We start from the raw sequence: 17,142 nt of genomic DNA, 5'->3' as shown, positions 1-17,142 counted from the left end.
AAGTAGTTCTAGATGTCAATGTCAAATTTACAAAAGCCTTTTTATGGCATTCTTTAGTCTTTACACATTTTATATGACTTTTGACTATTTATTTCTAATGGTACAAAAATACCTAAAATTTATGTGGTAAATATTTTAAATACCTAAACAACTTTGTGTGTGAATACATTTTAACTTAAGTTAACTATGTACACTTATTTCTAGAATCCTAATCGTTCACATGATATCCAGTCCCAATTACAAAAGTGTACAAATAAATATCACAACATATAAATACAACATTGCCAAAGATATGACTGAAGACAGATTCGAGGGACGGTATTGCAAAAACAAACAAAGCCGGTACGTATGCTCTGTATGTTTAAACCATAAACGATCCAACGAAGATTACAAGATCATTGAGGATCATCAAAAGCCTTGTCCTATTTGCCAAAAAGGACAAGACAATTTTGACACCAATTACGCAGATCCAAATGCCCATAAAGATATTAATAATATACATCAAATGAATGTAACTCTACGCAGTGGAAAGGAAAAACATGGAAAAAATATACAAACATCTCAGACAGATATAACACAAGGCATGTCGTTATTAAATGAAGTTCTGAGTGTATTTCAAAGTAAAAAACAATCAGACAATAATAAAGACAAATCACACAAAACAATAATAATGAAGGATGCAAGTGTTAGCACGGAAGAGAACAAGAAAGATAGTCCAAAACTGACTCTTAGTAAAATATTCTACTGTTCCATTGAAGAAACAAGTGAAACGCACAATAATAAATTTATGATCATTAACTGTCAGCCAGAAACAACTAAAACTTCGCAATTTTCAATCGATTTGATCAACAGAAAATCATCGTCAATACCCCAAATGAAATTGGAAGAACTAAAGAAATCATTGAAAGAAAAAACTAAATCGAAAGACGCGATCGAAGAAGTTAACAGGATGTTCGCAAGTGTGAGAAAATATGAAATCGTTCAGAACTTAGATATACCGAACAGACCAATGGTAAGGAATGGGCCTAGAGTGTTGCCAGTTGTAAAAACAACCGCAGATAAAGATACAAAGGGGGAATCACCAAAAAATTGTCGAAATTGTCAGACAAATTACAAAATGTCTAGCGGTGATTCTTACGAGTGTGTGTGTGTTTGTCATACAAACGAAAGATGTGAAAATTGTTTCTACATGAAGTGCCACCATCAACATCGTTCAAACCCTGGAGCTGCTTGTCCGAATCGTTAGGGCATCCCTACATTTGCCACAGCAAACACCGGGACATTCATGTGCAGGACGCCTTTTTATAGAAATGTTTTTTATTGAGTTTATTAAAACTGTAATTTACTATTATAGTTTTTAATATTATTACTATTTTATTTAAAATAGACTGGCTGACAAATGGAATACCTGATGCATTGCCGATATGGCCCAGTGATTAGAACGCGTGCATCTTAACCAATGATTCCGGGTACAAACCCAGGCAAGCACCACTGAATATTCATGTGCTTAATCTATGTTTATAATTCATCTTGTGCTCGCCGGTGTAGGAAAATATCGCGAGGAAACCTCAAGGGTCTAATTTCATAGAAATTCTGCCACATGTGCATTCCGCCATAAAAATAAAGAAAAAAGTATTTGGTACTGTAAGCAGTATCCCTTACGACGTCAACTATAGTTAAACTAATATAAAAATATTCTATAAACCTGAAAAAAAGATTGTTTGGCAGTAGAATATACGAGAAGAGTAGCCAACCTAACCAGACTTGCCCAAGCACCATTAAAACCCCTCCCTCTTTGAAGATTTACTTACAAATCAAACAGTCTAATTACATATTGAGATATTTATTTATAAAACACTTAATACATGTTAATGTCAAAAGTAAAAACTCTCCGAAGAAAATTTCATCTTTCCAGCACTGAAACAAAAATAAATCAATTAAACATTAGTTAATGTCGATCCTTATGTAATTATATAAAACTAGTGGGTCTGTCGCAAAACTTCGCATTTATTCAAAAGATAATAGTAATAAAAATATTGGACAACATCACATCCATTACTCTGATCCCAATGTAAGTAGATAAAGCACTTGTGTTTTGGAAATCAGGAGTAACAACGGTTACCACAAACACCCAGACCCAAGACAACCGAGAAAACTAACGAACTGTTTCTGCATCGACTCGATCGGGACTCGAACCCGTTACCCGGAACCTCCATTTAGAGCTAGAGTGGCGTATCCATGAAAACTGGTGTACACACTACTCGACCACGGAGATATTTTAGGAATTTTGAAACCTTTGGCAGGTGTTGTTTTATTTTGATTTCATTATTGTAAACTGGAAGTCACTCGTCTACATTTTGGCGGCAAAATGTAGACGAAACCTCTTTGAAATGAAATTTTTATTATCACTATTTTATGTCGAATGTTAAAGTTTTCATTTTAATGTTATACAAACGTAGTACCGCTCTCTAAAATTTAATCTTTGTTAGATCGTAACAATCTAGTAAATTGCAACCAAGAATCTTATTTAATTTTCTGCTCATTTACGGCTTGGACAAAAATCAACTTGGGCTATTAATATATAAAATAACGTACCGATTTTCGTCGCATTTGTTTCGGTTCCTCTCCAGTTTTTCGCTATGAGCTCGCTCCCAATCCCTTGGCGAATCTTGACTACAAACATAATTTCGTTAAAATATTTCATTACTATACTAGATAAAGTCACGTAATTTATTTACTTAAAAAAGGAACTCCAATATAAGTGTTATTTAAATGAACTCCCAAGTACTGGTACTGGTGGTACTCATAATACTGGCATGTCGCTATTAGTCAGTTGTCAACAAAAGTGTGAGTGAGAGTTTCACAGGTGCGATAGTGTGCAAACGTATGTCCTCTAACTGGTAACTCTCCTGATGTATTTTTGCGGTCCCATCGGATTATAAGAGTCGGAAAATAGAGAGGGAGTATTGAACTCCCTTAAAATGAATCGCCATCATAATCATCATACTTTTAAAAATGTCTTAATCTTAATAAGCAAATATATAACATCAAGGTATTAACTCACTCGCCCAATCCTAAATTAAAATAGGGTTTATCGTTGGATTTACTTCCTGTATTCTTATGATCGAGTTCTTTGGTTAGTACTTTTTTCAAATTGTTCGATGAATCGACAAATTTGGACATGTAATCATTAAGTGACTCCATTTTCGTGAATAGAACATCTTTATCACACTCTTCCACGGGTCTATCAATTATACTGTCCGTATCTTTGGGTATATCACCATTATCTCTTTTTACGATAGCTATATCTGTCCAAATCAAGTCTGTATTGCTTGCGGCATGTTTCAAAATTTTTATTTTCGGCGAAACAGTTTCTATCACAAATTCTCCATCTTCGATTATTTCGTCTGGTGCTTTGTAGTATGATTGTCTTATGCCATAAGTTTGTGCTGTATTATCTTCTGTAAGACCCACTTTCGTTTTATCCATAACCAGTTTAAGAAGATTATCCAGACCAATTTTATGATCGTTTAAGAGATGTCGGTCTAGCACTGTTATCCTGTAATAATATGTTATAAAATATTTGATAGTATATTATTATAACCATGGAGTAGTCTAAGAAAAAATATTATTTAAATATTGTAGGCGGTTGGTAGGCGGCTATCATGGAATGGTCATGTTATGCGGAGGAATGAGGAACATATTGTGAGGAAGATCTTGAGCATGAACGTTGATCGATATAGAGGAAGGGGAGGACCAATGAAACGATGGATGGATTGTGTGAAAGATGATGACTGGAAATAATGTTACTTGTGAGATGACGTCAGATAGGAAAGTGTGGAAGAAGACATAACATAAGCGCTGCCCCGTAAGGAGGAAATCGGGATAAGGGCAGTAAAATGATGATTTATGTATGTCATTTTCATCCTGCTTTCCTAACTCGGAAGTCATTTCGTGAATAGGGATGTAAATGTGTAACATAAGTCAGAAAACCCTCGCTTTTTGACTAATGAGAGGCACGTTGCTGTAGTAAGTCAAATGGTACCAACATATTTACAGTAAATGTATATTGTTACAATATATATTATGTAGCTTATACTAATATGAGATGTCAGATTACGTTATATATGATTGCTATTTTTATTTTTTATTTAAGATCCAAAAGTATCAAGTTTTTAAATTATAATATCAATCACCGATCAGCGTCAAAAGAGCACAAGTGACAAGCGAAGATCTCGTTATGCTCTCTCAGAGGGTCGATCACCGCACTGACACTCGATCCAAGATCTTTCATTGCTTTCGACGTACACTCGCTTTGTCCGGTTAAATCCTGCAAAGATTATTTTTATAATGGTATCTTTAAACACAGTCTTATCTGATTTCTTGCCAGTTCCCTCCGAGCCTTCAGCTTTTAATTTAAATTAATCATGAAAAATGACAAAAGTGATTAAACCACTAAAAGATAAATATTATTTTAATTTAATATAGTTTCAAATTCATATTTTATAACAAAAACTTGAGTACACGCGTTTTAGGGGTTGATTGTCATATGTTAGGCAAAAAAGTAGCCTGTGTCCTTTCTTGCAGTTCAAGTTTGCTTCATACCAAATTCCATCAAATTCGGTTCAGCGGTTAAGTCTTGAAGGAGCCACAGAGAGACAGGAGTTACTTTCACATCTATTATATTAATAATATAGAATAATTATAGATTATTGAATTATTTATTGTATTGAGTTTTCAACAGTACCCAAATTTTGTTTCCACCTACGGCTTCTCTCACATATAAATGGGGTGGGATAGATGTTAATCCTCTATGTCTTTTATTGAACCTGACAATCATGGTGTATTTTTTTATGGAAAAGGTTGGCGGACGAGCATATGGGCTACCTGATGGTCAGTGGTCACTATCACCTAGTGTATATATAGTGTATATGTAACGACGCTGTAAGAAATATCAACTATTCTTTACATCGTCAATGTGCCACCAACCTTGGGAACTAAGATGTTATGTCCCTTGTAACCGTGGTTACACTGGCTCACTCACCCTTCAAACCGGAACACAACAATACTGAGTAATGTTATTTGGCGATAGAATATCTACCTATCCAGACGGGCTAGCACAAAGCCCTACCACCAAATTCCTAAATTACTGTTAAAAATAAACGAAATCACTAACATTTACCATATTATTTTCATTATTGATAACCCCATTAAAGGCATTTGGGCGCCATCTTTGTAAATATTGTAACACAATACAATACCAACCCGCATTCATTGCACAAGCTGTTCTATTAATTAAATACATTTGCTAGTCGATGAACAGGAGGGTCTTTTTTCTAAATATAGATGCAACAATTATTAAAGGTACCCAATTGGTAATTTGTGGTCAACAGGACCAACGGATAATAATGCTGTCTTCTTTTTTTGTACTTCAAATCAGTGATGACAAAAAGAGAGGAATGAATGTTTATCTGAACACCCAATAAACAACAATAAATATAACAAATTTCAATAGATTTTTTTTCAAATAACACCAAAACCAAGAGACAGCTAGTAGGATATAAATCATAACTTAGCTTTGAACAAGACGTGGAATACATATACTGACCAAACACTTCGCCAAACTCATATCACCGGCATAGTTGTGGCGATCGCCCTCTTCGGGATGCGCAAACAAGGTCTTGCTGCGACAGATGCGCGCGCGCAGCTTCTCGAACAAACGTGTCGCAGATGACGTTCGTCCTCCTACTGTGACACAGTCAAAATATTGTTTAGTCACTTAACCCATATTAAGCAAATTTGAATGGTGGATAGACGATAGCTTCACTTAATTGTAAAATGACGATTCAAAAGTGCTTGTAAAGCCTACTTGAATAAAGTTTATTTTGATTTTGATTGATTTTGATTATATGTGAAGCTAGCAACGGTTCGGAGTTGAGATTCTATAGGTCAGAAAATCTGAAAGTTTAATAATATGAGTACTTTTATAGAATACATTTATAAAACATAGGCCTGGGCCTTAGGCGTGTGCCTTAACTTTGTCAACACAAATTATTAGTCAGATGGAAACATCGTCAGGAAACCTGCATATGTCAACCCACATTGGTGCAGCGTCGTAAAACGTGAGGGTGATCAAATGCTCTCATTATATTAAATGGTGAAGTTTAGAGCAGCTGTTGCGACTTTTACTAGCTAGAACGTTATTTAGCTAATCAGTCCTTGCTGTCTTTCTCTTTCGAATAACGAGTCAATGATGATAGAAAAGGATGAATAAATGTTCAGCTGAATAACATTTGTAATCTGTAAGACCGTTTTTTATAGTTATCAAGTTAATTTGGTATTAGAGCCTTGGAGATGTCCGTGTAGATATGTATTACTATCTCATCAAATATTCTATAACCCACATTGGAACAGCGTGGTGGAATATGTTCCCAGCCCTTTCCTTAATGGGAGAGGAGGCCATTAACCCAGCAGTGGGTAATTTACAGGCTGTTACTTTACAGATATTCCACAGCTGTGTTCCAGTTGGAAGGGTGAGTCACCCAGGTATTGTAACCGCTAGAGCTGCATTGGTGTTGTTAGGAATGCTATATATTTCATACAGCGCCAATATGTGCCAGCGATTAATTCCTTACATCAGATGACGCATTATATCAAATTCAAATCGTTTATAAAAAATACATTGGTAAAAAAGGCGTATTACTCGATACAATATTTTGTAGATGATAAAAAAGCGTGGAATTAATACCTGTTGACTTCCACGCAGGATATGTTAATTTAAATAATTGTATGAAATAATATGACTTTGCAATTTTTTTAATGTTGAAAAAGAGTAACTACTTTGTTTCTTCTCGGTAGAATCTTTCCGAACCGGTGGTAGCTTCACTTAATTGTTAATTGACGATTCAAAAGTGCTTGTAAAAGCCCACTTGAATAAAGTTTATTTTGATTTTATCTTCACTATATAAGTAAGAAAAACTAACATTTCATTCCTTGTTTTTCTGGACTCGTTGGCGAAGACTTCTCCAAACATGCAGCACGAGGCACAGTATTCGACTTTGCCTGAAACTAATAAAAACAAACCATCATTGTCTTCTACTTTTAGGAGACTTGAATGATGTTTAATTATTATATTTATCTAATATGCCTCCCACACAATTGTCCAACATATGTTGGTCCAAATCTCCACGTGTAGTTTGTGAATGTTTGCCGATGTTGGATCATGTTGGCGCTCTGGCAGTAAATCATACCCAAACTATTGGAATGTGGAGGGATTGTCCGTGTGTTGGTCATTCGAACAAACCCTCCTACAAAAATCTAGTGACCGTAGATCATTAGACGACCTCCGTGGTCGAGTGGTGTGTACACCGGTTTTCATGGGTACGCCACTCCGAGATCCCGAGTCCGATTCCCGGCCGAGTCAATGTAGATTACCATTAGTTTTCTATATTGTCTTCGGTCTGGGTGTTTGTGGTACCGTCGTTACTTCTGATTTCCCATAACACAAGTGCTTCAGCTACTTACATTGGGATCAGAGTAATGTATGTGATGTTGTCTCATATTTATTTATTTATTATTTATACTGACATTAGATATGCCGGGCTTGAAGTCCCAATCCGTCGGCTGTTCGTGATGCAGCTGCCGGTGCATTATCAACGCACTCTCGAACTGGGCTGTAAAGCTGCACTGCGAACAACTAAACAAAACAACAATTATTAATCTATACTAATATTATAAATGTTCAAGTAACTTTGTCTTTCTGTCTATATGACGCTCTTTCACGACCAAACCACCATACCGAATATGATGATGGTAGCTTCACTTTATTGTTAAATGACGATTCAAAAGTGCTTGTAAAAGCCCACTTGAATAAAGTATACTTTGATTTTGATTTTGATTTTGATGAAATTTGGTATGAAGAAAATTTTAACTCAAAGGAAGAACATGGGCTACTTTTTTGCCTAACACATGACAACCAACTAAACACGATCGAAGCCTTAGGCGATGACTATTATTCATAGAGAGATATACGCATGACATATATATGACATGCATATTCCTTTGTTGTATACGAAATTTCATTGAATTTAGTTTATTGGTTTGCAATAGAAAGAACGATGAAAGGATCTGCTGTGACTATATGATTTAATCTTAACAATAAACTTGTTTTTGCCAGCGGATTTGCGTGTGATGGTCGTCGTCGGTTAAGTATAAAAAAGTACTTAACTTATATCTTGGCTTCGGGTTTAAGCAAAAGCTTGCTTGCCAAACCAAATATCATCTAATTCGATTTTTTCAATCAAACAAAGCAAATTTCGCATTTATAATATTAATATAGATATTGCAATTTTGACAAGTTGCCAGTAGGTATTATAAGCTAATTGCAGATCTAATATTAAAAAATAAATAAATATTTGTTTACAAGTAGATGTTAAAGTAAGTATAATTACTGTGATCTAAACAATAAATTCAATTGAAATGCAACGGTAAATAACGGTTTTATAACTGTATATATTTGTTTAGTTTTCAATGATTAATATTGCGCTAAGAGAAAGTTAAGACCAAAGCAAGAAAGCTTTGTTTTTCATCCACAAGCTCACCCACGACCAAGAATCTAAAAACGCCTACACAATTTAAATAGCAATAACGTGGAATGTTTATCTGCTATAATAAAAGGTAAGGCAAATATTTATTAACACTTTAATGTTCAAAGACTATAATTTAAAACATGTCAGACGAGTATTGAATCGTAGGCATTTGAATATTCACGCAATAGGTAAACGGATAGACGTAATCCCTCTATAAAACTTTCATTTCATATAAACAATAAATGGTTATGTAAATTTGTACTTACCTATAAGACATTATAAAATGGTCGTTATAAAAAAAGTAGCACAAAAGTTATGACAGATTATGTCATCTCCGAAAATTTTGACAATTTGAGAAAAGAGTTTTGATATATTTGAATCGTATATTATTTTTATGGTTAGTATACATTAATAATACTTATTAATAACATTAAATGCTTAAATATATACAAGTATGCACTAAAACTAGTTACATACTGTATAAATCTTGACCTCGTGGAATGGTGGCAAGAATGCTAGCAGCATTTCCCCGTTGAATCGCAATTCCGATCCTCTGGGCAAACGAACCAGCCCTCCTGTCACCAGTGGAGGCAATGAGGCGAGGTGTTATACTTTTGATGAAGCTTTTTGCACCACTACTCCAAGGGCCAAGCGTTTCGACAGCAAATGGAACAAAAAAGTAATTAGATATAATACACGAATATTTAGTTCTTTTTTTGCTTCAGCTTTTTCCGCAGCGGCACCGGCTCTTAACATTGTCTCTCGGATATGAGATGGAGCCAACGTGTCAACACATGTGGACGCTACATGTGTTGACACGTTGGCTGACACACAAGGGCCCGACCTCGTTCCCAGGGAACCAATGTTAATCCATCAGGTCTCTTACCATCATCACGACTAATTCCACGAGGCTCAATAAGAGCAGGAACGTCGATGGTGGCAAGAGCAATTTTTATATATACCAATTTTTATGGTTAGTATACATTAATAATACTTATTTGATAAAATATAATTATATAATTTGATAAAATATGGTTAGTTGTATTATTTTATTAAAAATCTACGTCACTTAATAATACTTTATAAGAATACCTTTGATCGTATTATTTTTAAAACTAAATATTTCTTAATAATAGCATTTTCTTTCAATGTATTTTTACCTTTTTTTATCTATAAATGTTAAGAAGCAATTTCCGTGCCAAAACGATTAAAAAAAAACATAGGTCCATACATCTATTTAATAATTTTATCTTTATGTTTTAATGAACACGCTTCCTAAAATTTACAAGTCCAACTTAAAACTCTTTACGTTGAAAGGTTTTTTATTTAAGACACACACAAGTACTTTTCAACCGACTTCCAAAAGGAGGAGGTTATCAATTCGTCTGTATTTTTTTTTTTTTTTTTTTTATGTTTGTTACCTCATAACTTTTCACTGGGTGGACCGATTTTGATATTTTTTTTTTGTTTGAAAGGTAGTGCTTCCCGTGGGGTCCCATTTTTTTTATTTTTTTTTCCGATGATGGTATCCATGTGAAAACGACATACGTCTTAAATTTGCATTACGTATATGCGCGACAAATAGGTGAATAACTGAAAATCACGTTAACCAATTTTGATATTTCTTTTTTTATTATAAAATATATACTTCAAGGGTAATTTGGTGAAAGTTTGGTAAGGTTCTGAGCACAGGATCCATGACAAAGTAACGGAACGGAAGGGAACGGAACAATTCTGAGGAGCACGTTAGCGATACTCGGTCGAATCTTTTATTTATAGGTTATTTGGATATTTGAGTCACCTTCCGTAATGTGGTTATGTTTATGTAATTATCATAGTCGAACATTTTAATCAACTAGCTACCCACCCCGGCTTCGCACGGGTGCAATACTGATACTAAATATACTACAGAATTTGTTTATATACGACATCACATCGCAAACTTCTAAAATTATCAGTGTTTCTTTACTATATTGTTCATGTATTATATACACAAACCTTCCCTTGAATCACACTATCTTTTAAAAAAAACCGCATCAAAATCCGTTGCGTAGATTTAAAGATATAGGGACAGAGAAAGCGACTTTGTTTTATACTATGTAGTGATGGAACTCCTATACGGCTCGCAGTTAGGGCGCGATATGGGGCAGAATTTCTTACTATTTTTAATCGAATTTTGTGTATGTGATGTGATGTCATATGATGTACGAAATATAGTTGGTCTTTTTCAAAGTTTTTTTTGCTGAGTTCGATTACAGCTCTTTCGAGGGATCCTTGTAGTTTACGCCGCGTGACGTATTAAATCCGCATTTTCGAAAGTCTATTTTTGCTTTATTCGCAAGTTTACTTTAAAAATTGTCCTCGAAGTAGTTTCTGACTAATATAAACGGAACGCTTAATCTATCCATATTAAAAAAAAATAGTTAGTCAACATCAGCTTCACTTAAAATCAAAAAATAAATAAAATTTTAACAAAAAGAAAAACCGACTTCAAACAAAACACTATTTTAAAACAAATGAATATGCACGAAAAAGTAAGAAAAATAATTGCGTATTCAACATATTTTTTTAGAGTCTTCTTAAGTTAAATGAAATGAAAAATATTAGACTACTTAAAAGTCGATTAACGATTATATCATGTAGTTATAATTATTGTTATATTTGGAGTCGGTGTCAGCCAATAAAACCCTACAGTATATCTATCAAAAAACATTACGAGAATACTTTAACAAATATGTTTTTTACAAATTACCTTTTACACAATAATATACTGGATCAATCAAGGGGCTCGTATCGCTTCTTTCTTTTGATTGTTGGGGCAAGGGCACCGTGGCTGACACCGGCTCCAAATATACCAATAACTATAACTACATGATATAATCGTTAATCGACTTTTAAGTAGTCTAATATTTTTCATTTCATTTAACTTAAGAAGACTCTAAAAAAATATGTTGAATACGCAATTATTTTTATTACTTTTTCGTGCATATTCATTTGTTTTAAAATAGTGTTTTGTTTGAAGTCGGTTTTTCTTTTTGTTAAAATTTTATTTATGCATTATTAAGTCTGGTGGGCCGCCATAGTCGCCCTAATGCTCAAGAGTAAAAATTTTCGGCCTTAACGGTCGGAGTCGTTATGCTAAAAAATACATGAAATGTAAATTGGCCTCTACTATGGTATATTAGACTCTACCAAGACTAACTTCTTATTTTAATAGCACATTATCACCACTTCAGTAATGTATGTTACGCAATAAATTTAAATATATCTCAATTAAAATTATTCGGTAGAGCTCGATATTTGGCCCAGTGGTTAGAACGCGTGCATCTTAACCGATGATTGCGGGTTCAAACCCAGGCAAGCACCACTATATATATGTGCTTAATTTGTGTTCATAATTCATCTCGTGCTCGGCGGTGAAGGAAAACATCGTGAGGAAACCTGCATGTGTCTAATTTCATCGAAATTCTACCACATGTGCTTTCCACCAACCCGCATTGGAACAGCTTTTGGGACAGGGTTTAGAACATATTCCACATATGTTCCAAACCCTCTCCTTCATCGAAGAGGAGGATTTATCCCACCAGTGGGAAATTTACAGGCTGTTACTTTACTACTTTACTTTATCTACGAATCTAGATCATGAGACCTTCGTAAATAATGTCGAATAAAAATAAAAAACATAGTAAATATCCTGTAGTTAATAACTGTAATAATAAAAAAAAAAACTATGTTAATTTAAAATCTTATATTACTATGGATTACTACACGAAGAATATATTGCCATTACTATATATATCTGCTAATTTTTACAGTAATAATTTAGGAGTAGGTATTTATAAAAAAACTACTAAGCAAATATACAAATTGTACTCGAAACATAAAAAACACAAAAGTCTTTATTGTACTAGACAATAAAGTAGTTACTATTGTAAGAGCTGAGATGGCCCAGAGAGGTTTGAACGTGTGCATATTAACCGATGATTGTGGGTTCAAACCCAAGCAAGCACCACTATATATGCTCGACGGTGAAAGAAAACATCGTGAGGAAACCTGGATGTGTCTAATTTCATCGAAATTCTGTCACATGTGCATTCCACCGACCGGCATTGGAACAGCGTGGTGGAATATGTTCCAAACCCTCTCGTTAATGGAAGAGGAGGCCTTATCCCAGCAGTGGGAAATTTACAGGCTGTTACTATAATTTACTTTACTTTACTTTTTTGTACACCAATAAACACGTGCATAAGTCACATTCAATAAAGTATCACAAAAAGCCAAGCAACATATATAAATATATAACGCTGATATAAAATAACACATTCGTGTGTTATATAAATACGTATTTTATCCCGAAACGCGTGTTGCGTCTGTACTCTATACTCTTGAGGAAAATAATAACTTTGATACTCTATATTTTTAAGGATAAATACCATTTAAGGATGTTATGGTGTCTTCCTAAGGCTAGCCGGCTACTTAGAGGTACCTAATATATAAGTGAATACAAGCTGGCCACTATAGCCTATTTTAAAGGCAGTTATAAGTTATAAGGCCCGGGCGGGATATTATAATTTTTGTCATTTATTATGGATTTGGAAATACGTTCAAGATTACTTGGCGTGTTACATATTATGTTCATCTAAGTTTTGTTAATATCAATTTGATTGAAATTGGTTACAGATTAACGGGGCAGCGGATGAGGATATTATATAAATGAATAGTGGAGATATTTGTGCATTCCACCAACACGCGTTGGCACAGCGTGGTGGAATATGTTCAAAACCATCTCCTTAATTGAAGAGGAGGCCTTAGCCCAGCGTTGGGTAATTTATAGAGTTGAGATTATTAAGTAATTTATTCAAATATCCATAAATAAAATTATATTTTTTTAATCGTTTGTCACGTGACATAAAACGGTCCTGATTGGTCGCGTTTATGATGAGTTCCTATGCTTGTTAACCTCGTTTGCTTGTATGTGGATTATATGTACCACAGATTATAATACAGGCAAGTGACGACACCGACCCTTTGCAACGCCATATTGTCCAAGTAGCGTTTTCGCGCGTTAATAAAATATGGAAATTTTAGTATGATATTATTTGCAAATATGTACTAGAAATAAAAAAAAAAAACAACTTTTACCGGGTTCCTTAACTTCGACTAAATAATCTAAAATGGAGTTTAAAAACCAGTCAAATGGCCTATTGCGAAATTTGATAATTATCGTTATTATTAATTGTTTCGAATGTCTCAAAGAGCCTTAATTCAAATAGCGATCCACCCCGGCTGATCCTATGTTTATCATGTTGAGTTTAAGATTAAAATAAATTCGGTTCAGTGGAATAGCCTTGAAAACAACAACAGACATACATTCTTTTAGTAATAATACTAGCGATCCGCACTGGCTTCGCACGGCTGCAATGCTGATACTAAATATACTAAAGATTTTTTCTTATCTCCTTACTGTATTGTCCATTTATAAAACGTTGCTCTCAAATCACTCTTATCTACTAAAAAAAACCACATTAAAATCCGTTGTGTGGTTTCAAAGATCTAAGCATACATAGGCACAGACAGCGGTAAGCGAGTTTGTTTTATACTATGTTCAAAACATTTACAGCCAAATCAAATTATGTACGTATATTTTGTTTTTATAGTAATAGGGAAGATGCGTTTTCATTTTTGTGTTTATATTAAAGAACTCCATATAGGATAGAACACAAGTACATTAAAAGTCTGTAATATACTGCAAACATGCGGATTCAAAATGTTAATTTTCAATTTTCGCGTGTAAACTGATCTATATTTCGTATGACGTCACTGCTGTCCGTCACTGGCCCACTAAGCGTACGTCCTCACTGGCTTTCAAATTTATGATTTTTTTCTCGACCTTTGAGATACTTTTGTGTAAAAATTTTAATCGGACTATCGATACTCCGAAAAAAGACTTTGTTGGCTTGTTTTGTGCCAATGTGTTCATCTGCTTCAACAAAGGTTGGCGGACGAGCATATGGGCCACCTGATGGTAAGTGGTCACCATCACCCATAGACAATGACGCTGTAAGAAATATTAACTATTCCTTACATCGTCAATGCGCTACCAACCGTGGGAACTAAGTGTAACTACAGGCACAAGTGACATAACATATGTCCCTTGTGCCTGTAGTTACACTGGCTCACTCACCCTTCAAACCGGAACACAACAATACTGCGTACTGTTGTTTGTTATATAAATATATGGTTTTTGACTGGACCTTGTGACACATAACTGAGATATAAGTGGTTTCAAACTGAAAAGAGGAATCTGGAGTCTGCTTTAACAAACCCAACTTTAATTCTAATTCGAAAAACACAACTAATTTTCGTTTAATCGTTCACTTTTTTCAACTATAACCTGAAATAAGTAGTCATAACAGGAGTGACGTCACTGACCGCTAAATAGTGTTTTTGGGATACGTTCCACTTCACGTTACTTTAATTCGTAATTATTGTTAAAAAACTAAATTATATCAAATATAAACCTTGCAGTGGCCTTTTTATATTTTTATAACATTTTAATAGCAATATTTTCATAAATAATATATTTGCTTGTTCCCTATTTATTGATTGAAATAACTGAAAGATAAAAATATATAGGCTTTATATATTTTTTTATTATTATTGTTATGATGTCAATTTAAGTTGGTACTTAAGTTCTTCGTAAATAGTTAAAGCAAATGTACTTGTCAAGATCTTCGTGTATTATCATTAAATACATCATGGAATTATAAAACGTGTGAATTCGTGTCTCCTTCAACACAATCACATTCAATTATTGTATTTTTCATCATTAAGCCGATAAATAAACCTCAGTACACGATTTATAATGATCAGATTGCGACACAAACTTAAAAAAACCATTAAGAAATAGACAATATAACCCTTATTCTGTTGTTATATGGCGTTCGAGTAATTAAAGAAAGGTAAGTATACATTTGTTATAACACAAAGCCTCTTTTGAGCTTAGCAACTGCGTTCTCACCTCTTTTATAACCAGAATGAAGTAGGCACCAGTCGTGAGCGTTCAGTCGGCGCGTGCGCACGTCCTTGGGACTTATTTTTTATTAATCCTAAAGTGAAACAAAAGACATTTACAATACGACAAACGCACAGTGATATTTTAATAAGCTCTTTAATTGTAATAGTGAGTTTTTAAATCGTTAAATAATAATTGAAATCGTTTAAAAAGCGAAGTAGGTACGACAGTTATATAAAATAGTAATGGTGGATTTTCTTTCGCAGGTAAAATCGGCTTTGTTTGTGTAAAACGTAGTTTAGTTTTTTTTAAAAAGTGTTTTATTGTCGCCAGTTGAGTGAAATCGAGTTCATTTTGTCAGGTGAGTGACGGATATATTTTTTTTTTATTGAATGGACGAGAGCGCTTTCTCCTTAGTCTGTTTTTTTTTAGGGTTGAACAGACATTTTGTTGTGATGTGAAACGGAACGTTGATTCTTTTTTAGGGTATTAATGCATTTCTGTTTTCGGGATTACTTTGAATCTTTATATTTTAAACTGGCAACAATTTCATATAGTAAATCGTGTTTCGTTTTTCAAAAACGAATGTAATGTAAATGTAGGTTGTTTTATGAGTCATTTTAATGTGGATTTGTTTTTTTTTTTGTTTAGTTACGTTAAGCAGACTAAGTAATATAAATTCATGCCGCATCGAAGTTCTGTAAGCAAATACATAGGACATTCACCCGCGGTAAACATTTATTAAGGAGTATTCAAAAATGTTGCACGCGTTAAACGAGTTAGCTTGGAGTTACAACGATTAGGGTTCCGTAGTGAAATATATGTGACCTGGTAATCTGTTAGGAGGAAGCCAAAAGCGTCAAATTACAGGATATGCAATATTGACTATACTATTTTATAGCAATGATGTTGTAGTAAACAGATATGTTATTAACGCGCAAAAAGTGAAGACTAGAAAACGTCCTAATTGGGACGTTTGCCTTTAGTTGTTTTACGAAGTAATACGTTATAATACATCATAAATACGTAGTAATACGTTTTGCGTAATTAAAACATCTAGTTGTCCCTTTTACTTATTGTTTTTATCAAGCTATCCTTTTTACTTGTAACGAAATGTAAAATAAACGGTCCTCGGCGCGGCACACTTTTTTCTGTTGTTTAGTATATATATAACATATCTGTTTATTAGAATATCATTGGAGGAAGCCAAAAGCGTCAAATTACAGGATATGCAATATTGACTATACTATTTTATAGTATCAAAATGGCGTTTAAGTGTACTGTTGACATTTCCCAATTGTGATTCGAAGTGTCATAGCACTACTGATACCAAAAGGGTATAAATTAATAAATAAAAATTTTAACAAAAAGAAAAACCGACTTCAAACAAAACACTATTTTAAAACAAATGAATATGCACGAAAAAGTTATAAAAATAATTGCGTATTCAACATAATTTTTAGAGTCTTCCTAAGTTAAATGAAATGAAGAATATTAGACTACTTAAAAGTCGATTAACGATTATATAATGTAGTTATA

At 33.9% G+C, this 17,142-nt stretch overlaps 3 protein-coding genes across 4 annotated transcripts in view; 2 read left to right on the top strand and 1 right to left on the bottom strand.

Moving 5' to 3' along the window:
- The first annotated feature begins 53 nt into the window (after positions 1-53).
- On the top strand, positions 54-1,372 carry LOC124541213. Its single transcript, XM_047119085.1, has one exon. The coding sequence runs from the start codon at positions 221-223 to the stop codon at positions 1,244-1,246; it is 1,026 nt and encodes a 341-aa protein (XP_046975041.1). The 5' UTR covers positions 54-220; the 3' UTR covers positions 1,247-1,372.
- A 455-nt stretch (positions 1,373-1,827) lies between these two features.
- LOC124540947 lies at positions 1,828-7,650 on the bottom strand. Its single transcript, XM_047118721.1, has 7 exons — positions 7,588-7,650; positions 6,984-7,062; positions 5,609-5,748; positions 4,197-4,330; positions 3,065-3,559; positions 2,596-2,673; positions 1,828-1,917 (listed from the first exon to the last, which is right to left on the bottom strand). Exons 1-7 carry the CDS (start codon positions 7,648-7,650, stop codon positions 1,875-1,877), a joined length of 1,032 nt encoding a protein of 343 aa, XP_046974677.1. The 3' UTR covers positions 1,828-1,874.
- A 7,965-nt stretch (positions 7,651-15,615) lies between these two features.
- Positions 15,616-17,142, top strand: part of LOC124541216 (PTB domain-containing adapter protein ced-6) — a 94,015-nt gene continuing 92,488 nt past the window's right edge. The window contains exons 1-2 of one of the 2 annotated variants that reach the window (XM_047119090.1): positions 15,616-15,771; positions 15,870-15,964. The gene's annotated coding sequence lies outside the window, so the exon portion shown is untranslated. The remainder of the gene's footprint in view (positions 15,772-15,869; positions 15,965-17,142) is intronic. The other variant, XM_047119091.1, reaches the window with a different exon arrangement.

This window comes from Vanessa cardui, chromosome 27 (genome assembly GCF_905220365.1).
Source record: "Vanessa cardui chromosome 27, ilVanCard2.1, whole genome shotgun sequence".
Lineage (NCBI taxonomy): Eukaryota > Metazoa > Arthropoda > Insecta > Lepidoptera > Nymphalidae > Vanessa > Vanessa cardui.
This window is presented reverse-complemented; position numbering and strand designations above follow the sequence as displayed.